The 22,688-nt window shown below is 38.0% G+C and overlaps 2 protein-coding genes across 2 annotated transcripts in view; one reads left to right on the top strand and one right to left on the bottom strand.

The window, feature by feature from the left end:
• Positions 1-852: 852 nt before the first annotated feature.
• LOC129280036 (deleted in malignant brain tumors 1 protein-like) lies at positions 853-9,880 on the top strand. The gene is made up of 9 exons (XM_064111991.1): positions 853-1,194; positions 2,049-2,408; positions 2,755-3,078; positions 3,177-3,491; positions 4,654-4,998; positions 5,406-5,753; positions 6,826-6,909; positions 7,279-7,360; positions 8,617-9,880. Exons 1-9 carry the CDS (start codon positions 1,128-1,130, stop codon positions 8,639-8,641), a joined length of 1,950 nt encoding a protein of 649 aa, XP_063968061.1. The 5' UTR covers positions 853-1,127; the 3' UTR covers positions 8,642-9,880.
• Positions 9,157-22,688, bottom strand: part of LOC129280037 (alpha-glucosidase-like) — a 22,215-nt gene continuing 8,683 nt past the window's right edge. The window contains exons 3-10 of the mRNA XM_064111992.1: positions 22,392-22,567; positions 21,532-21,657; positions 19,685-19,819; positions 18,768-18,883; positions 13,443-13,641; positions 12,354-12,536; positions 11,341-11,478; positions 9,157-9,842 (exon numbers count right to left, since the gene is read on the bottom strand). Of these exons, the coding sequence (XP_063968062.1) occupies positions 9,447-9,842; positions 11,341-11,478; positions 12,354-12,536; positions 13,443-13,641; positions 18,768-18,883; positions 19,685-19,819; positions 21,532-21,657; positions 22,392-22,567 (1,469 nt within the window). The 3' untranslated portion in view covers positions 9,157-9,446. The remainder of the gene's footprint in view (positions 9,843-11,340; positions 11,479-12,353; positions 12,537-13,442; positions 13,642-18,767; positions 18,884-19,684; positions 19,820-21,531; positions 21,658-22,391; positions 22,568-22,688) is intronic.

Below are 22,688 nucleotides of genomic sequence, written 5' to 3'. Positions count from 1 at the left end.
TCCAATTTGGAAAAATGAATTTCAGTAGGTACCCTCTCTAGAACCAGTGTTAGATTGTCAACCATATTCATTCATTTTTGTCAATCAGCAATATCAAATTTAAAAATTGAGAATGGATTGGCTCGAATGAATATCTTTTGCCTGCCAGTTGTCATTAGGCCCGTGAAACCTGGTGATAAGACGAAGTGATGATTGGACCTAATGGTTTGGACCAAATGGTTGGTAGACGAACTGTTGATGGACGGAATGGTATTAGACTAAATGAAGATAGACCATGTGATGAGTAGAAGAGTTTGCAATAGACGATTCGCAATTTACCAAAGAGAATACATCTCGAAGTACTTTGACTTTTGTAGCAAATCGTTGCTCTAGCATTATGTATACGACGTTCCGTTAAACGACGTCGCGGTATACAGGTCTACAATTAATCCATTTTATATTTCATTTTGTCTAAACAATAAGTTTTAACCTCTAATCTTACTTGCAAGTGCCGTTTTTCTATAAACAGGAAATAAGAAAAAGTAAGTTTCATGCATGCATGAAATGCAATACACTCGTAAAGGAAACCAATAAAAATCACCTGCCGTAAATGGCAAACGAAACATAAACATCTGTTCTGTCGAGAACAAGGTCGACAATGGTTCCTGATAGGCCAGGGCCCCGTAACACAAATGCTAGCGATTAATGGCTAATATGGAAGAACAATTCTGATTGGTTCCTAGTAAGTCTACTGAGCGAAATTCGCGTGCAAGGACGGTCATGATAGGCCATTTCATTTAGCGATTAATCGCCATCTTTTGTTTTACGGGACCAAGGAAGTGCCTTAACACCTACCATTTCCTTCCTGCATCTGCAGTGGCAATATGGAACTATTTATTTTGAAAAGTCACATAATCGGTTCTGCGTATCTACACTTTGTTCTGTGTAGAAATTCTCATTCGATGAAAACAAGACAAAGATAGGTTAAGTGGAGACCGAAAATTCCTAACCCTTAAGGTTCTTGATCGTTGACGTACCTATCGAAATTTCCATCGTTTAAAGTCTCGATATCACACTCGGATGTCCTACCTGCCTATGGACTTGTTGAGACCAAATTTCCTTCTTTATAAGCCTGAGGACTAATTTGGATGAATATATGTGGAGCAGCCATCTTCCTTCTCCTCCTCAATAGGATGAGATGTTTGCTTGCCCAAGGTAACTATAACAAAATAAGATTGAATTTTGCATTCATATAAACGTACCAAAATCTTCGTCGTTTGTACTCACTCTTCAGTATTCCCTTATTCATTTCTTTACGTCTCCTTTGTGTATCTTTTGCTCGCTCATCAGTATACGTTTGTCAGTCTGATTGAAATACGAGTTGTTATATTGGACTTGGCCTTCGGTCTCATGCCAGAAGCGAACCTTAAACACTGTCAAATTGGAGTTGAAAATTCAAAGCACGTTGTACAGCCCATAACTCTAACAAATATCGTTAGAACTGTTATACAAGTTATTTAAAGGTTAAAAAACTGCTACAAATTACGATAACCTGCCCCTAAGTCGGCCTAATATAAAATGGAATCCAAAAGACTAACCAATAAAGTGTTAAAAAAAAAGGGAGGCGCGATAGCTCAATCGGGGCTTTGTATTCCGATGACCCAGGTTCGATTCCCACTTGGTGCGCTAGTGCCCTTTGGTATTCAAGGCATTTAAATTATCATCATCAGGTCCCTCGGAGAGGAACTTAAGCCGTCGGTCCTATGTTTGCTTGCTTACAAGCATCCATGCTTTTTTAGCAATCAGGTAAAAAATCACTTCCAATCACTACTGTAGATCTCTTTACTGTCTTTTTGTACTAACTTTCTTAGGGCCAAATTGATGTGAAATTTATATCTATATTCTGTTCATCCATATTTATCATACGCATATAGAACTAAACCTGTTATTTTGCACTTGATAAGTGTCGTAATTCCTATGATTCTTTAAATGTCTAATTTTAGTTAATTTCTTTAATTTGCCCAACCAGGGGATTGTTATATAAGGCTCCTCATTTATCTGTTGGTTAGGTAAAACGGGTCCGGAGCAATTTGATATTCAACTATCCGATGGAACGACCCCGTACGAAGGCGTTGTGCAAATTTTCATCAACGATGAATGGATGTCTATCTGCGATGACTCCATGAATTTCAAGACAGCTAACGTTCTTTGCCGGATGCTCGGGCATGGGTCGGCCATCAGCTACCACTGTTGTGGAGAACTAGGGACTGGATGGGGCGAGTATGTGCTTGATGCTGTCCGTTGCGAGGGCCACGAAAGTAGCATTGAAGAGTGCCACTATTTGGTCAAAGAGCACTATTATGACGAATCTATGATATCAACTTATTTCTGTGCCCACGAGGAGGATGTGGGGCTTACATGCAACCCAGGTAGGCTAAACATTTTACAGATACAAGTACGACTTCATCTGCTAGAAATGTTTAATCATTTCTAAGCACAATCACAATTTAAAAACAACTTGCCCCAGCCACGCCAGACACTACAAAATATTGCAGTGAATAACAGCTTGATACCCGACCTTATACAACTATTTTAAAAACGTATCCAGGAAATAGAAATCTACGGAAATTCAATAACTCGCTCTGTATACATCATGCCATAAATATTCTGAACGTCTTAGACTTTGAGTCTAAACCGGGCAAGTTTTTCCATAGACATTTTTTTTTCGTAAATGGCTGAAAATAAATCTTTGATTGATTTTCTACTTTTGTTTAGCCCAGGTACGATTGAAAGGCGGATCATACGGTCCAACGATGCATGAGGGGAAGGTTGAGATCCTTCGCGATCAGGAATGGTTGGCCATCTACGCAGAGTCCATGGATTTCAATCTCGCCGTCCTACTGTGTCGAATGTTGGACTACCATACGGCCAAAGGCTTTCGCGATCACGAGCGAACTGGGCATCACCAAGATGACGTCGTCAACGGCTCGTTCAAATGCACGGGGGAAGAGATGCACTTCAACGACTGTCCGTTTTCCAGTGGCGGAATTGATCACATTAACAATAGGAACCGTGTTGCGTGGCTCACCTGTCTCTCTTGTGAGTCCCTTATTCTGTTTATTACAATTCCTACAGTATTCTCGATTAGATCGAATTCTTTCTCATCGTAGGAATATTCTTTTTTCAATCACTTGCAGTGCCAGTCAAAGTTCTTACCTCATCAAGGCGACAACAGGGGCTCGTGCAGGTATACTACGGCACCGCGTGGGGCAAAATAGCCTTCAACTCGTGGAGCATGAATGAAGCCAACGTGGTCTGTCGCATGCTGGGCCATGATGGGGCCTCGGAAGCCACACGTGTCGAGGCCTGGTCGATGTATGACTCTGTGGTTCTGGAGTGGGTTCACTGTAATGGCACAGAGATTAACCTTGCGCATTGTAACATGTCTGAGTTTGTGAACAGAGATGCCGGGGATGATTTACATTTTGCTGGTGCTACCTGTATTGGAGAACGTAATGTATTTACACCAATTATTACCTGATTATCCCATTTTTTGGAGGGCAATAGTTTTGACCTTTTTACATGTTCCAGCAAGATTTGATACAAATTATGGAGATTTGTTCTTGATAATTAGTGTACTTAACTGTTACAAATATTAAAGAAAACGTAAAGAAGGGAATTTTTAATGAGAGAAATTCAACGATTGTTTGTGTTTGTTGGGCCTTTTTTTCAAATAGATTTCATTTCATCGAAGAGCGAAACAAAGTTTGACTGACCAAAATTTTATCAAGTATTTCCCCTATGATATCGAAAAATTCATGCTTTATGAAAATGTGAAATGCATCTTTGGAATTATGATACGATATATTTTATCATCTTTTTATTTAATTCTTATGTAAAACAATCTTGATCATCGTCATTGCTTCTGTTAAGGTTTATACTTTTATTATGTCTTCTTATTTCTTCATTGCACTCTTTTAACAATTATTCATATTATATATTTCTTCTTGCCTGTTTTTATGTTTTTCTTACCTCCAGCCCGGTTCTTTCCCCACTCTAGCAAGGATTTAACGTAGATTGCTCTTCATCATACCTCAAATAGAAAATGCAATTGGCCTTTAAACATTGCGCACGCTTGTTAAAGAAGGGGTATGGGCACGGTGGTTTGGCAGTTATAATGGGGACGGATTTTGGAAATCGGTAAATCTATTGAAAGTGCAAGTAGAATTACGACAGCTGAGAGGTCTTTGTCGAAATTTTATTGACCGAGAGAGCATATCGTCCTGGCTTTCGGACCGGACGGAACATTGCAAATATTTCATTTGTCCACGACGCACTACTGTTTTGATTCCCCGATTTTCGACAAAGACTGCTTCGCCATGAGGGGCTTTTCACAATAGAATATCTGTGTTATAGAAGGCGTCTGCGTAGAGGTTGCGAAAAATCCCTCTGACAGTGCAAGGCTGCAGTAGCACTGGGATGTTCTGAGCAGTCAAAACAGACTAGATTTGGTCGAATAACTGTAAGCACCATGGAGCTCTCCCCTATACAAACCTTGGTCTGAGTAGAAAGTCCTGGCTCCACTGTATGTGTGCGTTGTGTGTATGCGTGTGGAGGTTGAGAGCTTGAGTGTGTGATGTCCTCTTATATTAATTCCATCTTTTCTCTTCACAGCTTCCAAACCTTTCCGACTCGCCGGAGGTCGTGATCCTAGCGAAGGCAGGCTGGAATTGTTTCAATACGGCTATTGGGGAACCATGTGCGCTTCTCCAGTCGAGTTCAACCGCTTACAGCAATACGGCATGAACTCCGCTCGCTTGATCTGTCGCAAGTTAGGCTACCCGGACGCACTGGAATCGCATTGCTGCGCACACTTTGGGCCCGGCGTAGGGGGCATTTACGTTGAATTGCCAGCCTGCGGTGTCAAGGATACAGATATATTGGCATGTCCTATGTGGTATGATACCAGAGGCAGGTGCAATCACTTCCATGACTTCGGGGTCACTTGTCAGAAGAACCGTAAGTCTTTTTACTCACCACAAGTCTTATGTTCCACTTAATAAATATTTCATAACGTTACATTCTAAAAGTTGTTGAGGATAGTAAACCATTTGGATAGATTACACATTATTGACTTTCATCTCAGCTTGAAACCTGATCCGTTAGGTTACGCATGAGTAAGCACGCATTAATGGGAAACTGTATATTTCAAGTTTAAAAAAATCCCGATTGTTTGTGCTAATTTATTGTTTTTCGGAATATCTTGTCAAACGAATAGAAACGAATCTTTAACAGATTAAGAGGGATTCGGTTTCAAATGTACATGAGTCCTTATAAAAGAAATATCATGCCCAGTTCCCCTCCTTCCCTGCCAATTTTCTCACGCACTTTGGTTTGAATATTTGTTTTCGACATGCTGCCCATAGTTGATCTGGAAGTCCGACTTGTTGGTGGTAAAGACCGCAGTGAGGGTCGTATTGAAGTTCTCTACGAAGGTGCATGGGGGACAATATGTGACGACAACTGGGACCAGAACGACGCCAACGTTGTGTGCCGCATGCTAGGGTATGACAGAGCAGAGGGTTACTCCTGCTGTTCGGGTTACGGAGAGGGTGCCGGAGACATTGTTTTCGACGATGTCGAATGCGACGGATCAGAGGCCAATATTGGACACTGTCCAAGGAACAAACTTCGATCACATGACTGTACCCATGCTGAAGATGTTGGTGTGAAGTGTTTCGGCAAGGGTCCAGAACTTGACTCGACGACTACAGGTAAGGGATAGGGGCCCTCATCGTGGTGTAACGGTTCTGAGTCGTGAGTTGTACCAAATGTCTCATTGTATACTTACACTATCAAGGGGTTTCTAAGTATCTCGACATATAAAATCATTTCGGACAGCCTTCCACCGCAGGATTAACCAGAATTAAAATTGATGAAAGCGATGAAATCTAGCACTTAAAATAGGCTTAATAAACATAGGTTTAAGTAAACCTATTCTACGAGTATAGCTCCCCAACATTTTGGCAACTGGAAACATTAAGGACTTGCACTTTCATTAAGTCTACCCAACACGTTAGAAGAAAGTGCAATTCGCAATTCTGTCCCTATCCTATTTGATAGTTCTAGGTCCGATGTGAGTAGGAGTAGATGATACGATTCAATAGTATGCCCTCAAACTGTACCCTGCAACTTCTGTTCAGTTATTGACTTTCCTCCTATCGTTGGACGGAATGTGTTTTTATAATAGTTTGTATACTGGACCCCATATTCAGCGGCGACGTCAGCGTATTTTCATTGATGTGGAATGACTGTGTAAGGTGACGTAGACTTCCCCATGCACAGAGTTGATATCGACGAATATGTCCCAAGCTTCTTTTTATCAAGAATCATCTTTCGTCATATCTTTTTTTTTTCCACTATTTTTTCGCCTCCCCACTATTAGCTGCCCCTGTCCCCACGTAGTACCGCCCCTGACCACACTCAACATACATAGATGTGGAGCGTTGTGGCCCAGTGGATTAGTCTCCGGACTTTGAAACAGAGGGTCGTGTGGGTTCGAATCCCAGCCATGGCATAATTTCCTTCAGCAGGAAATGTATACACATTGTGCTGCACTCGACCCAGGTGATGTGAATGGGCACCCGGTTGGAAGAAATTCCTCGAATGCTCGAGCGCCCGATCAAGGTAGCCGTTCTAAAGCCGGGGTAATAATAGCAGGGCCCGCTGGGAGAACAGTTTTCGGAACTGAAGTGTGTGGGTAAATATGCCGCTATTATTATTATTATTATTACATAGATAGACCAATGCATCTTTATTAATACATTAAAAATTTTCGCCTTTAAGCTGACATTCATCTCCCTACCAACCCTGATGAAAATGATAGGACCAATTACAACAAATGGCAGCTCTCACCTAACAAGACACTCGGTAAGTTCATGAACGTTTAACTGTAGTACTGGTGCATTTTTTATAAAAGAAATGAGCACTGATAGGAGGCCAATGTTTATTAACTGTAAATGATTTCCTACTCAAATATGGGCCGTGTGAGAAGGAAGTTAGGTGTGCACCAGGTGGGGGATTATTGTGTGTTCGTCTATGTTAGGCTTTTGAGAAAAGTAGCTACCCCCTAAGAAACTGGACTAAAGTCACTTCTGCATTCTTCGAGCCGTGGAGCAAATCATATTAGTTATGAAAACATGACATATACTACTTTATTGTTTTGCACTTACGTTGAATATTATTTTATGTTCTGTGATGCTCTTATAAGTTCATAGAATTTTTTTTTTCTTCATTAAGGTCTGATGATAACCTTGATCATGATGTTTTTGATCGTTAACATTGCGATCGTAGTGCTTTCCGTTAGGATACACCAATACAGGTAAGACATATATTCTAACATTTCTTTAAAATAAAAAAATAGCCCCTGCTTTATTTCATAACATTTATTTTTAATAATAATTGTCATCTGCCCGTTTTCTGAAGTCCGCTTTAACTTTGGCAAAGGTATAAAATTATGCACTTAATTACTGATGGGAAACGGAAAGTTCCACAAACTTTTCCAACATTGAGGCCCGAATTCACATCTCATTGAACCCATGGTTTATGCAGATTCCGGTATAAATTGCACTTATTTACCGCGCATAATAAAAAGAAAATTCCAATGCTGATGCGCGCTTTTGTCGCAGTGCGCCAAATCGACGCCTGTTACCGTGGTTATCCACGCTAATTTATTCAACAGATGAGCTGATAAATTAAGCCTGTAATGTAAATGATTAAATGTCATGATCAATGACAATTGGCTATCCATAGTTAAACCACAACTTTAGACCAGAGTTTGAATTAGACCCATGCTCAGAATGTGGATTATCGTGTTCATCATCTGGGCTAGGCCGTTGCAATGTAATTACTGGTTGACAAGTTGAATATTCAAAGACAAATATCTCCAGTGAATCCAGTAGTTGTTAAATTGTTTCCTATATGTAAAATTACGTTCTATTATTTCAATCAATGATGTGGTGAATCCATAAGCCAGATCTCCCAGAGTCGAGCTAAACTCTTTGAAAATGTTGTATCAACTGCCTTAATTCGCCAGCGAATGATTCCCTCCAATTCAATTATCAGGGTGGTGTGCCTTTTTTTCTCAGCTTATTTTTTTCTTATTTTTATTATTTGATCAAAAAGAAATAATTCTTTAAATCAACTAAGTCATATCTGTCTGAAGTTTCCTCCAGTTTTTAGCTCTGTATTATTTAGTTTGAAAGTTTGTGTTTGATTATAAGATGTAAAACAATTTCTTTGTATGTCATAATTGATTTTTATGCTTGTATATAGCGCGCTGAGCGTCATGCCTGACGGATGTGAAAAGAATCCGCCATCATTATCATCATTATTACAAAAATTTATTCCTGCTGCAAAAAGTTGTCAAAAACAGTTGATTCGTGTAAGGGGAAGAATATTAAAATGCCAAAATATAATGCACTTTAATGAATCAACATAATAATTCCAAAGCTACGAAGCTTTATGAAGCAAGCATTCCATGGAAATCTGGCTTTAAACTCTAGTTTAGACTAGAATTAAACCTAGGCTTAATCAGGATATCACCCGTTTAATATGTTTTGCTTTCGTTCGATACAGAAGACGAAACACTCATATGTTTTAGGTGGTGTCGGCAGTAATGGTCTCCGTGATCAGGTTCGAATTTCGGATTGGAGTATCTTCTCAAACTCACCCAACGATTAGGCCTACAATGCCCGCTCTACAACCAAACGTATCCACATGATGAAGGCAGGAGCAGCAGCTGGATCCACGTATCTTGCTTTTACTTGCATCTTTACGTGTTAGATTTGCTACACGTGCCTCACGTTTGTAGCATACACTACATCCCCTTCCACAGAAAATTTCGATTCTACTACTACTATTAATTAATTTCCTTCTTTGCCTTCTTCTTCTTCTTCGTAGTAGTAGTAGTAGTAGTAGTAGTAGTAGTAGTAGAAGAGGGAGAAGTAATAGTAGTAGTAGTAGTAGTAGTAGTAGCAGTAGTAGTAGAATGAGGAGACGAAGAAGAAGAAGAAGAGAAGAAGGAGAAGGAAAAGGAAACGAGGAGGAGTATAGCTGTGATTCCAAGAGCTGTTTCTTATCCCCCAAAAACACATAAAGACGGAAAGTACCTTTTTTTAATATGCCATATCAAATTTAATTATATAACTCAGCAAATTTACCAAAACATATCATGAAGTGAGAGGAGAAGCAAAGTGTTCCCAATTGACATTTGGAAGGGAAATCAATAGTAGAATTCCAGATAATTTCTTAAATCCTTACAAAAAGGTGCAATTCAGCCATTTTCATTTGCGGAATTCGAGCACATTCTTAATAAACATGATAAATGTAATTCCAAAACAAATAAATCTAACAATGAACCATTTCCCAGAAATAATAATGATGGTAACACAGCTTGAGGTTAACACTTATAGCTCGGTCTTCAAAGGACTATCTTTCCCGATGCGAACTACCAGTGCTTCCCCCAACGTAAGTTCCAACGCTTCGAGGTTGACCGTTTCACCATTCCGATCCATCCGTGAACTTATCTCGACCACGCCCTCACTGGAGTTTATCGTAACCCCATTGGCTCGAATTGTGCTGACGTAATCACCAATCACAATGGTTTTCTTTCCTAAGTGAATAGCTACTAGATAAGACGGTTGATCTGATTCGTCAGGGTTTGGTCTGCGTAGAAAGGAGAAAATATCGTCGGAGACAATGCCGTAGTCCATGGTATTGGTGTGGAATGCCGGGCGCTGCTTACGGATTCGGGCCAATGCTTTGTAGAGACTAAGCACTGATGTGGGGTCTTTTTGCTCGGACTGTAAAATGAATAAAACGAGAGATCTTTACAAACTAATAGTTTCGTCTACTGCACACCTTTTGATAATAGTATCATTTACCATGTAACATCTTGATAAACATTGGATGAATTCTTAAGGGGAAATGTTGCTTTGCTCTAGAATACTGGACTGCTTGATTTCTGTCGTTTTAAAACATTTATATTATATTTGATGGCTCAGGATGGAATAACGACTGGAATATTTCTGGTATTTTATGAAATAAAACCATCCAATATATATTTATTATTATATCCCACATAGATTGAATCATGTACTCTTTAAAAAAAATCAGTCAAATTGACTAGACCAGTAGTCAGCTGGGTGCAACTGATATGGCAATCACTGATAGTCACATTTTTGACATATGTTCTAGTCAGAAATAACTCTGATCTAGTAAAATACGACTAGAAAATAGTTAAATAAGACTAGAATAACAGTTGCATCCAGCTGACCCTATTAACAAGTCATTTTTAACTGATTTGTTTTTAGAGTGTATAGTGATTGGTTCAAATAGCATCATGTGACCGAATATAGTAATCGCCAGACCAACCTCGGATAAATAATTCCACTATACTTTCTCAAAGCCTGATATATGTGTTTATCATCTATCCCACTCCCCCCCCCCCGGAGATATTTGATTGAACAATTCATGTCACTTACCACATAGACATCATCACTTCGAAAAAAAAAATCAAATTTGATCGTTGACATGCGACTAACAAGTAGTTCATGACGTCATTGACTGTCATTGTGGTCTATGCTGCGCAACGCATTGCTTTCATTGTTGTACGCATGCGCACGAGACTGTTGAATACGGTCTCTTATTCAACGACAAATTTTGAACAAGAGCCTATGGGATATTCGTCGGATTTCAATCCTTTTAGTGATACGCTCTGGTATTGAACAGGCAATTGAGGCAGAGCAAAGTACGCCCTTTTTTTATTTAAGGTATCGCTGAAACACTCCATATAGATGATAATTACCTTTATATCATTGGTTACATGTAGTCCCTCCTTAAAAAAATATCAAACTTTTGATCTCAACACAACAAAATCTCGATGAGTTAACAAAGCTGACATCTACAGAAGACTTAAATTGCATTGCCAAGATAAATTAAATTTTGTCTTGTTTGTGAATGATAATAATGTTGAAAGAGATGGTGTGGATTTGGACTGTCCAAAGAAGCTTATGAAGCAAGCCAAGCAGCAGTTTTGATGGCGTCGTGTATTGTCAAAGAAAATCTACAGCTTACTATACATTTGTAAGTATTTGTAACTAATTTTAGCAAGCGAAAACGGCGGAAATTCGGATTTCGGAAAGGCTAGCAAGCATACCTGACAGTGACAACGAATCAATTATACACATCCCCGTATCTCTCTCAATTGTGCATTGTTGATATTGCTCTCTCTCATTGATTTAACTACATTTTATTGACAGTCATTTTCATGTTTATATTTTGGGAAAAATCAAATTGTACCTCGACGTTGACACCCATCTTGTAGTTGTCATTAACCGGCAACCATGTCTTCTCCGCGGTGCTGAATCCTGCATTTTTGTCCATGTTCCACTGCATGGGGGATCTTTCTGGGTCTCTTGAGTATTCCTCCCAGCAACACTGTATCAAACAACAGAAAAAAAATGATTACACAACACTCTCTTGAGCCATTTAAGATGACAAAATCCTTCTTTTTTGTTAGTCTATCATTATGATATCTGAACGAATCATGTTCTTTTAGAGCACTTTAAAAAATATTGCTTATAATGTAAGACGTAAGGATAGAGACACCAGGGATCCTGCTTTAATATTCAATGAACAGTGAATGTACTGCTTCATGTGCATGTAAAAACAGACTGTGTCAACCAAGAGAACAATTTACCAAAATAATTTCACAAGATTGAAGTGAATCCTCCTCTCTTGGCGGTCATTGTCAGAGCTCTTAAATATTGAATATATACATATTGCTTATAATGTTACAATCCCTTACAATATGGTGATCGAGGCTCTGGGGTTTCATGAAATGACTTATCAGACGTTTTATTTGACATTTACAGCGCACCCCAACCAATCAGAATCAAATAGATTTGTCAGATCTGACATCTTGACGGACGAAAACATGTTGATCAAACGTTCCGTATATGTGTATTCTATGTATTTCTGTTTTTGTATTACAATGGTATCTTCTACGATGGATGCACCGACAATAAGGGAATTCCAGATGAACCCAATACTTCTACTGCTCATATCAACACCAACCAGGGGCCGCGGAAACGGGGAGGGGGAGGCTGCGGGGGCGTCAGCCCCTGCACTTTCTTTTTTTCCAAAACAGTGACTGTACAAAAACGTAGAAATTACCATCTGATGATGATTTTTTTTTACATGGTCAGCCCCCCTTTCAAAACCGTCCCGTGGCCCATGCGGTAATGATCTCTACAGATCTTCCAGGCAATGGCATAAGATGGTTCTCTGAGATTATTCTGACAGATACTTACAGGGTTGTTCTTGCCCCAGGGGTCTTGGGTTTCCTCAAACATAACCTTGATGTGGTCCATCCCCAGCTCCTCCCCGTAGTAAGTTGTCGGTGTTCCCGGCAGAAGGAGGCAGAGAACATTAGCTGCCCGAGCATACTCCATACCCCATCGGTATCCTATCCGATAATTGTCATGATTGCCGACCTGATGTGAATAATTGGAATATTTCACTTTGGTACATTGAACACCTAGGTTTTTGAAAAGTTTCGAACAGAATAAACTGACGTGATCAACGAATATTTTAGTCTTAGCATAAGCACTCTCTATTAATAGCTTTTCCAACATTAAAAAAATCTGACTTCGGCTTTGGAAAGCTCATCAAGATACTTTCGTAATGTTAATAATAATAATAATACTAATACACAAATATTTACATAGCGTCTGTTAAAATTTGTCTAAGCGCTTTACATTACAAAAGCTTTCGCTTCAGCTTAGAATCTGTCCAGACCGCTTTGGTGATGTTCAACAATGGTTTACTTTCAAAATAAACAAATGAACGTCAGTATGCACATACTGTATATGTACATTGCAATGTATAAAAACTAAGGTACGATAAAATATGGGCATATTTCCAAAGTTTGGCGACGACCGAAACGTGCTAGAAAATGATTCCATGCTGTTTTTGATACGCTGCTTTCATTCGCTCGGCCTGTATACCATCCGAGTCGATAAGACAAGAGGAGAACTTTTCAAAAATAAAATGTTTCTGATGTATCCTGGGAATATTCAGCCCTTACCACTAAACATACACAGCCACAACTGTGGTGTTAACTGGTGTACATAGAGGACCACATGAGTTATTTTACTCCGGTGTTAAATTGATGGTGTTAGTTTAACACCTATAGGTATTATTACAACACATTTGGTTGTCACATTCACACTCTTTGGTGTTATTTCAATCTCTAGGGTGTAAATTTAACACCTCAGCGTGTGGTTCTCTATTAACACCAACTGGTGTCAGTTTTAACACCACAGTTTTTACAGTGAACACACGCACACATAATGTGCACCGGCGCCCAAGTTGAGAATGAAATATCAAATAAAACGTACCACCCAGTTCGGCCATTTTCCATCAGGAACATTCTGCATCCACTCGTCTACGAGATTGAAGATTGCAGTGCCAGAAAGATCCTTTGCGTGAAGATCCATGAACTGGAAATTCAAGGGGAAGTCGGCTTCGGGAGCGTCATCGGTCCCGTAGTAGTCAACGAGGACTGCAGGTGTATTATACGCCTCCGTCATCATAAATCTTTGGGAGAAAAAAAATTTAAGTATCCTTCATTATCTCTTTTCAAGCAAGCCAGGCTAATGATATCCTATAAACCCCGGCTTTAAACAGATAATCAACGTCATGGAAATACTAGCATTAGGGATTATGTTAACGGTGAAACCGGGAAGTGGGAGTTAGAATCCCCACTTCCTTGATTAAAGTGATGTTAATAAAATGCGACCGGGGAACTTTCCTGAAGGTAAAGGGGGGGGGATATTGTCTGTTGAATATTATCTGAAATACATGTAAATTATGAAATTATATTTTCATTTTCGCTGGTGATTTTGGAGAAATTTCCGACATACGATGAGTTGTACCCCCATTTTAGATGTTGACTCCTTACGCTATTGACTAAGAAATAATCATAATAACATTTACACGGCGCTTTATACGGGTGTTTCAAAGCGCCCACGTGGGCTGACTAATATAAACGATAAATTCATTAATTAAAAAAGAAATATTAGTGTCACGGTGAAAATGCCTTTATTTTTATTTATTTATTTTCCCGAGCAAAGCTCGCTAATTTTCTTCTAAGTTTCACTCCAGAGCCAGGTTGCTAAGAGACAAGGAGTAGAATAATATTCCACAATGAGAGATGTGTGTGGGAGATTATTTTGCTAGAACCTAATAGGTTGAGTGCATATCGGATTTTTTCAAAAATATCAGAAAGAGTGATTTATTAAAGAACCTTTATTTTTCTTGAAAACAGAGCATGTTTTTGGAATCAATATATGGTTTCCGTATGTACCATTCTACTCCAATGGCTTTGTTTGAATTAACAAATAAAATAGTTCAATTTTTTTAACATGACTTATTTGCAATAGGAATATTTATAAATTTGTCGAAAACTTTTGACACTACTGAACGTATCATCTTATTATCTAAGGTAACAAATTATAGCGTTCGTGGAATTGTACGTGACCTTTTTTGTAGTTACCTTTCCAATCGTCAATAATGCACAGTATAATTTCATGTGGGTGCCCCAAGGGTCATTATTTGCCCCCCTCCTTTTTATTTTGTTCAATGATGGCTTGTATCGTTCATCAAAAAATCATTTCTTTTATGATATATGCTGATGATACAAACATTATATGCTCTAATAGAAAATCTTGATAAATTGTGCAATATTGTGAACTCTGAATTAGTAAAGGTTTGTCAATGGTGTAATGCAAATAAACTTACAATTAATTATTAAAAAATGTAACTATATGATATTTCGAAATTCCGCTATAGGCATGTTGACTTTCATCATGTAAAGGTTAATTTTGAATGATAACATTATTTCCAGAGTTGAAAGGACAAGGTTTCTTGGTGTTATTGTAAATAGTAGATTAAGTTGGTCATAACATGTAAACGAAATTGAAAACAAAATCTCTAAATGAAATGGTATTATATATCGTTTTTAAGTTTTTATCTTCCAAAAAATGTATCGCGTACATTTTATTGCTCTTCAATCTTGCCTTATATTTCCTATTGTAATGTAGCTTTGGCAAACACGTACCCAAGTCATCTTAAAAAGTTATGCTCCCTCCAAACTGAAATAGTGCAGCTAACAATGTACGTAACCTGTTCTATATTATAATAACTATGCATTCGTTCTTGCTACTTTGTACTTTGTATCATAAATGACATGTTGTTAGTATCTAATCAAGTATATACATATTGTATCATGCGAAGTAATTCACGCCAGTTCTTCTTCTTCTTCTTCTTCTACTACTACTACTACTACTACTTCTACTACTACTACTACTACTTCTACTACTACTACTACTATACTAGTACTACTACTTCTACTATACTACTACTACTTCTACTACTACTACTACTTGCTCGCTTCTCTAGCCCTTTTCTTCTCCTCTCTTCTATTTCTTTCCCTTCTTTTAGCCCTTTCATTTGGTATTTGTTGTTTAGGTACAGGCGTCTCCCGACACAAGCATCTGCTGCTTTCAGTGGTTTTTTTTACACCTTCTTCCATGTACATAAATTACATATTGCATTTTCATTCATTGTTTATATTATTCGAATTTGGACACTGGTGAGATTGTATGATGTCGGATTGTAGAGTCGTGAGCTTTAGGTTTAATAGTTAACGATAAGCTGAAGTTAAGATTTTTGAAGATGTTGAAGATTTTTCTAAGTGTGATCACAATATGTATTAGTTCAGAGATATCAAGTGGTGAAGTAACATTTTATGAGAATTGATTAACAGATGATCCTTTTATAAGAATGTTTGTCGGTTACAATTGTCAAAAGAAATGAAACAAACTAAAGGATTGTTTTTTTAAGGTATTATTACTGGTGAAGTGTGGTATATTAAAACATTAAAGTTTGGTGATTATTGATTAGATCAATGCGGGATTTTTTCAGGGATTTTGTATTTAGAAACAGGTTGAGAGTTTGTTATTACACATTTGATCAATATAGAATCATATGTTTTTCTTTGATTGTGAACCTTAGAGTCAGAGTGGTATATTATCATTTGGAAGTGTTACTATTTTTTCTCTCTCTTTAATAAACTTCATTTGTTCGGCAAAATTGAACTTCAAATAAAGACGTTTTGATATTGGAATTATTGTTTACTGAAATAAATTGTAAATTGTGATTGGTACACATTGAGTTGATCTTACTTTTATTAGGGTTTACCCTTTGGACAGCTAGGAAAGAAATCAATCCTTATCGGAGGTCACTCAATGAATGATAACATGTTTTGGGGGTTAGCTTTGGCTGGTAATTAAAGGAAAATGAAACTTTTGGGACAAGATAGCTTGTGTGAAAACAGAAATATCAAATAAACAGATCAACAAAAGTTTGAGAAATATTGAATGAATAATAAGAAAGTTGTGAGCATTTCAACTTCAGATTATTATTTTAATGTAGATCCTCCCATTGGCAATGCGACAAAGATGTGTGATGTAACATGTGAACAACTTTCACATTGCTTTTGTATATATTTCACTTAAAATGCCTCTTTTGTGACATCTATCAGTCGACCATGAATAATTTATATAGAAGGGCTGATAATACAGATTTTCAAAGAATATATTAAGAGTTTGTATCACCATAAGAAAGAGCAAGAAGAGACGTTTTGGGGGTATTTTATAGCCCATCAATGGGAAAGTTTTTCACACGTGACATTACACATATTTGTCCCATTGCCAACTGGAGGATCTCCATAGCATTAGTGATCGCAAATATTCAAATGCTCATAACTTTTTCATTATTTGTCCAATTTTTCTCAAACTTTATTTGATCTTATTCTTTGATTTTTCGGTTTCCACACAAGCCCACTTGTTCCAAGGGTTTCAGTTCCCTTTAAGCAGGCTTTCATTGTACCTTTCGGGAGCGTTAATTATACATCAGTTTTTGAAAACTGGCGTGTTTAAACTTATAAACTGTCGACATAAAAGATATCAAAGGTTGCAGTGGCGTAAGTACGGGGGGGCATGGGGGGCACGTGCGCCCCCCCCCCCCCCCCAATCGGCTGGCCAAAAAAAAAAAAAAAAAGGGAAAAGGAGAAAAAGAGGGAGAAAGGGAGAGAAACGTAGTGGGGAAAGGAGAAATTATTGTTAATTATAATGTTATATTATGTTATAATTATGTTATGTTATATTACATTAAAAAAAAATTATAACTTTATGAAACATAATTTGCGCAAGGCATATGTCTTCATTGTTCCTGTTGCTCGCATTGTCTGTTTAACAAGATATATAATCCTGTTGTACTAAAACCTCCCGTTTTCAAGTCAATATACACCAAATATATTTCCTCGCTCTTCGAATTATTGTTTATGTAGTGACATATGCTTCTATTTCATGACTACTTAAAGTGATTGCCCCATTTTAAGGTCTTAATATAAACCATCTCATGTCCGAGCTTACGTTCGCATTCGTGGATTGTCCCTTTTTCTGATTTGAATATCAAAAATTGTCAGCTTGCGCTTTGCGCTCGCATCATTTGGTTAGTGAGATGCGTATATGATAATCATGATTACAATGACTACAAAAGTGCTTCATGTGTCATTTACATGTTCAGTTCAGTTTCAGTTTAGTTTAGTTCACTTCCATTTTCTGATAATAAACATAACAAACATATATAACATATGTATAAATGTACAAAACAGAATAAGTGTCATAAGAATACTTCAATAATCAATTAACAAATTCGTAGGAAATAGATGAAATGTATACAATTTTTGTTCAAGATACATTTTGATGATTAGACAAATTATAGATTACAGTTAGCATGTGAAAATGAAAATGAGGGACTTATTAAAAAGCGAAGCTTGTAATTTTAAGTCTCTTAGGATAAATTTGTAGTAATCTTAATCGTATGTAATTAAAAGTAAAGTAAGACAATCTAACAAGATCAGCACGCGCTTGGTACTCGCATTAGATGACTATGGTGAGATATGTACTCTTAATGGATTCCTTAAAAAAAATATTACTTATATCCCTGTTTGGGGTCAATATATGCCAAAATTTAAGCTTGCGCTTCGCGCTCGCATATTTTTGTTAGTGAAATACGTATGATCTTCGTGAGTTCCTACAAACAAGCCTTAAAATGTCCCTCTTCAGGTCTGAATTTCCTAAATTTTCAGCCCGCGCTTCGCGCACGCAATACTTGATTAGTGAAATGCGTATGTTAACCATGATTACAATGACTACAAAAAGTGCTTCATGTGTTTAGATGTATATTATTCTAACAAAATCAGCAAGAGATTGGCACTCTCAATAGATGACTATGGTAATATATGTATACTCTTAATGGATTCCTAAAATATAGTCCTTAAAATGTCCCTGTTTGGGGTCAATATATACAAAAATTTCAGCTCGCATTGTTTGTTTAGATGGACAGGTATGTATTATGATTTTAAAAATTTGCTTATAATGTCCTTTTTAGGTCTGAATTTCAAAAAATTTCAGCTCGCGCTTCGTGCTCGCATTATGTGATCAGTGAGATACATAACCGTTTAATGGCACTGTCCTAAAAATGTCTCTATTATGTCAGTATACCTGGCAACTAAGCGCTCTTTAAGTGAGTCAATTTTTTTGCTGGTGTCCCCCCAATGCCGTGACCCACGGTACGCCATTGAAAGGTTGTATTACCTGTAATTTGGTTCCGTGCTGTATTTCTCCATGACCTCCCGACGCCATGACTTCACTATCTCGTGGTGATCCGGATGATTGTGAGAATATATGTTCAGTGTGCTATGGTACTGGGGCTACAATAGGAATCAGAAAACAGATGGAATTATATATATATATATTAATTAATTTACAAAATATATCTAACACTTGGGTCAATTTGATTTGTAAATGCGGGCAATTCTTGCTCTTTTAATAATTTAGAGTTTGGTACGATGTAATATATTATTTCAATACAGAAATGCGGCTTGAAGAGCTTTAAGAAGAATACTTTTTTTTTAATTTAATAAAAACACTTCGTAAAAAATGCAAAGAACCGTTTTTCCTTTACCATTTGCACAATAAAGGGAATTATAAGTTAAGTGCAACTGAAGTGCTTCTTAGAGTTACCCTTATCTTGACATGAAACTTGGAGGCTAAATAAAACTTGGATACAACATAATACTTATATGTCAAATAAAGAATAACACGTTAGGCAGAATGACTATAATGGTTAACAAGAATGATCATTTATTCATATATATATATCCTATATATATATATATATATATATATATATATATATATATATATATATATATGATATATATATATATATATATATATATAATATATATATATATATATATATATATATATATGTGTGTGTGTGTGTGTGTGTGTGTGTGTGTATATATATATATATATATGATTATATCATTATTATTGTTATCATTTTTGTCATTATTTCATTTGTATTATTATTATCATTTATTATTATCATATCTTCTATTTATATTTTGTGTTTTTTTTTTTAAATAATAACGCCGCTGGAAACAGTCATGAACCCCGGCCCATAAACATGATAAACCTTTTAGAAAAAACAATTCCAAACCTACCCTAGTTGCTAATTCAGAGGGCTGAAAGTTCGGGTTTGGTGGGTCATCTCTCATATAATAATCTTCTATGATGAATGCAACGGCATCTACACGCAGTCCGTCTACCCGTCGTTTCATCCAAAATTCAATAACGTTCTGAAATGCAAAAGAAGACTTGCTTATGTCTACCTTCGAATTAGTCGAATGATAAGATCGAAGAATTATTTTCAGATACAGAAACCCATTTAATTAGAGACGCACTTAAATTCCTAGTGGCGTGTGGTATAAAATGCATGACCGCATTGGTCAATGACAGCGACAATGATTTTATTTCTTTATCCATGTCACCCTAATTCGGGTATTGGGGACACTATCATAGAACATTATGATAGATTATGCGAAGAGGACGCGCACTATTATTGATCAATGCGATTGCGCGTTGCATATCAAGTACGCGTCAGCATTTAAGCGCCACAATTACCGTGTTTACACTTGTACCGTGTTTACACTTAATCGGCATTTGGTTCTGAACCAAATGCCGATGCAGAATCGGCATTTGGATTGCGTTTACACGTTGTTACAGCTCGCGGTTCAGAACCGCGAGCCGATGCAAAAACTTGAAATGATACGCATACATACAATATACGTCATAATAAAGACAACGCTGGATCAGTGCGCAAACAATTACGTCACAATGGTAAAGTAATTGAAATGCGCACAAATTGCCGGTGCAGAATCGGCTTTCTGTTTACACGTAGTAAAAAAGCCGATTCTGCATCGGCTCGCGGTTCAGAACCTACTACTTTGGTGGTGCGAATTGCCGGTTCTGAACCGCGAGCCGATTCAAGTTACTCGCGTTTACACGCTATGAAAAAGCCGATGCTGCATCGGCTCGCGGTTCAGACCGCGAGCCGATTCAAATGCCGATTAAGTGTAAACACGGTATTGATCGGCTTTTGGTTTGCGTTTACACGTTGTTACAGCTCGCGGTTCAGAACCGCGAGCCGATGCAAAAACCTGAAATGATACGCACACCAACAATATACGTCATGCGCTTACAATTACGTCACAATGGTAAAGTAAATGAAATGCGCACAAATTGCCGATGCAGAATCGGCTTTCTGTTTACACGTAGTAAAAAAGCCGATTCTGCATCGGCTCGCGGTTCTGAACCTACTACTTTGGTGGTGCAAATTGCCGGTTTTGAACCGCGAGCCGATGCAATTTACTCGCGTTTACACGCTATGAAAAAGCCGATGCTGCATCGGCTCGCGGTTCAGAACCGCGAGCCGATTCAAAAGCCGATTAAGTGTCAACACGGTATCTAAAGCCCAGCGCACACTTTGCGATCGATCCGAGGCGACGCAATTTTCTAATCAATCACAGTTTGCATTAATTTGAAAGTTCCAAAAAGCTTGCTTTATTTGAAGTTTGGCGTTAAGTTGGGAATAATAAAATCATAATTTTGCTTTGCGGCAAGTTCTGTGGTTTGAGTAAAGTCCGAATCGGCTTTAAGTCGCAGCCGATGATGACGTCATTGCGATGTGAAATTGAATTTGCTTTTATTCTTACAAGAAGTGCCGAACTAAACTGAATTCCGATGTCAGTACTCCGTACCACTATTCTCAACTCTAGTCGCTAAGATGTTATCATCTGAAATGCTCATTTCAAATGTTATCATAATTTCTTTGAAATTCGCATCGCAACGAATAGCATAGTGTGCGCTGGGCATATTGTATCCGTTAAATCTTTGTGAAAACGAAAAAAAAAATGATAATGCACATGTACCATGTACACTGCAAGCGCTTTAAGCAGAAACACGGGTATAACTATATCTCACACGTTGTGAAAATATGAAACCGACATACCTTCATTTCTTCTCTTACACTAGGATCGAGGTAGTTGAGGTCCGGCTGCTCCTTGGGGAAGGTGTGATAGTAGAACTGTTGCCTCGTTTCGTCCCATGTCCATGTTGGTCCGTCGAAAGGACAGATCTGTGAAGTAGGGGAGTTTTCCAAAGTTAAAGATATCCGTAAGGAAATACCCACGATTTTGAACCCCGACTAGATCATGTTCTCGTGCTTTTGGGCTTTTTTTCTATACGTTTAACAAAGTCGGCCTGAAATTTCATCCAACCATTACCACATGTAATGAATGGACTTTTTTATTGAAATGTTCGGAAACAAGAAATCGAACACATAATTTCTTTACTTAAATTGATGGAAATCATAATATTGTTTAGGTTTATAAAAAGTGTTTACGATGTTGTAAACTGTCATACTTATGGCAAGAGAGGGTACACTTTGTGAAGCATCCGCATTTTAGTATTTTGCCCATCGAAATTAAAAAAATGGAAAGAGCTCCTGTATATGGTACTGCACATGTGAACCATAGGAAAAGTACTACATGACAGAAATAACAGTATATGGGGTCATGCCAACACGTAATGCTAAAAGTACACTAGGCCATTCGGCGCCACTTGGTACCACTTTGCGCCAATATAAAGCGGTTATGACGCCTAGTGGCGTACAGTGGCATAAACTGCCTCCCAACTGGCACTTGATGCTGTTACGTGCCACCATGCGCCAGTTGGGGGGGGGGGGGGGCAGTTTGAGCAACTGCACGCCACGAGGCACCTTTTTGGCGAAACTAGGCACCACAACTGCTTTACATCGGCGTGAAACAGGCAACAGCCTAGTGAAGTCGTAGCATTAACTCGTAGCATTACCCAGTTCGTCGGAATACATTCTCTAGGGTCGGACGACACACAGCCAGGCTTCGGGTCCTTCCAAACAAAGTAATCCCTGTAAGGATTCCGATAGTCGCGGTTCTTCCTGCTTTCGACAAACCATGGATGCTGGTCGCTTGTGTAACCGGGTACAAAATCCAATATTACCCGGATTCCTAAATAAACCAATGAACAAATACGCATTATCATTATTAGCCCCCCATGGGAATGTAAAAGGTTGATAACTGCTCTTATGTCAAATGACAGTTGAAATTATATTATGATAATGGATTGTTA

This window comes from Lytechinus pictus, chromosome 17 (genome assembly GCF_037042905.1).
Source record: "Lytechinus pictus isolate F3 Inbred chromosome 17, Lp3.0, whole genome shotgun sequence".
In the NCBI taxonomy this organism is placed as follows: domain Eukaryota; kingdom Metazoa; phylum Echinodermata; class Echinoidea; order Temnopleuroida; family Toxopneustidae; genus Lytechinus; species Lytechinus pictus.
The sequence above is the reverse complement of the archived record's forward strand: the minus strand, read 5'-3'. Positions and strand labels throughout refer to the sequence as shown.

Excerpts from the sequence above, each read along its gene's own strand:
- LOC129280036 (XM_064111991.1), top strand. The coding sequence starts at position 1,128 with ATGAATATATGTGGAGCAGCCATCTTCCTTCTCCTCCTCAATAGGATG. Across the intron at positions 2,409-2,754 it reads GGGGCTTACATGCAACCCAG|CCCAGGTACGATTGAAAGGC; the intron begins GTAGGCTAAACA and ends ACTTTTGTTTAG. Across the intron at positions 7,361-8,616 it reads GTTAGGATACACCAATACAG|AAGACGAAACACTCATATGT; the intron begins GTAAGACATATA and ends CGTTCGATACAG.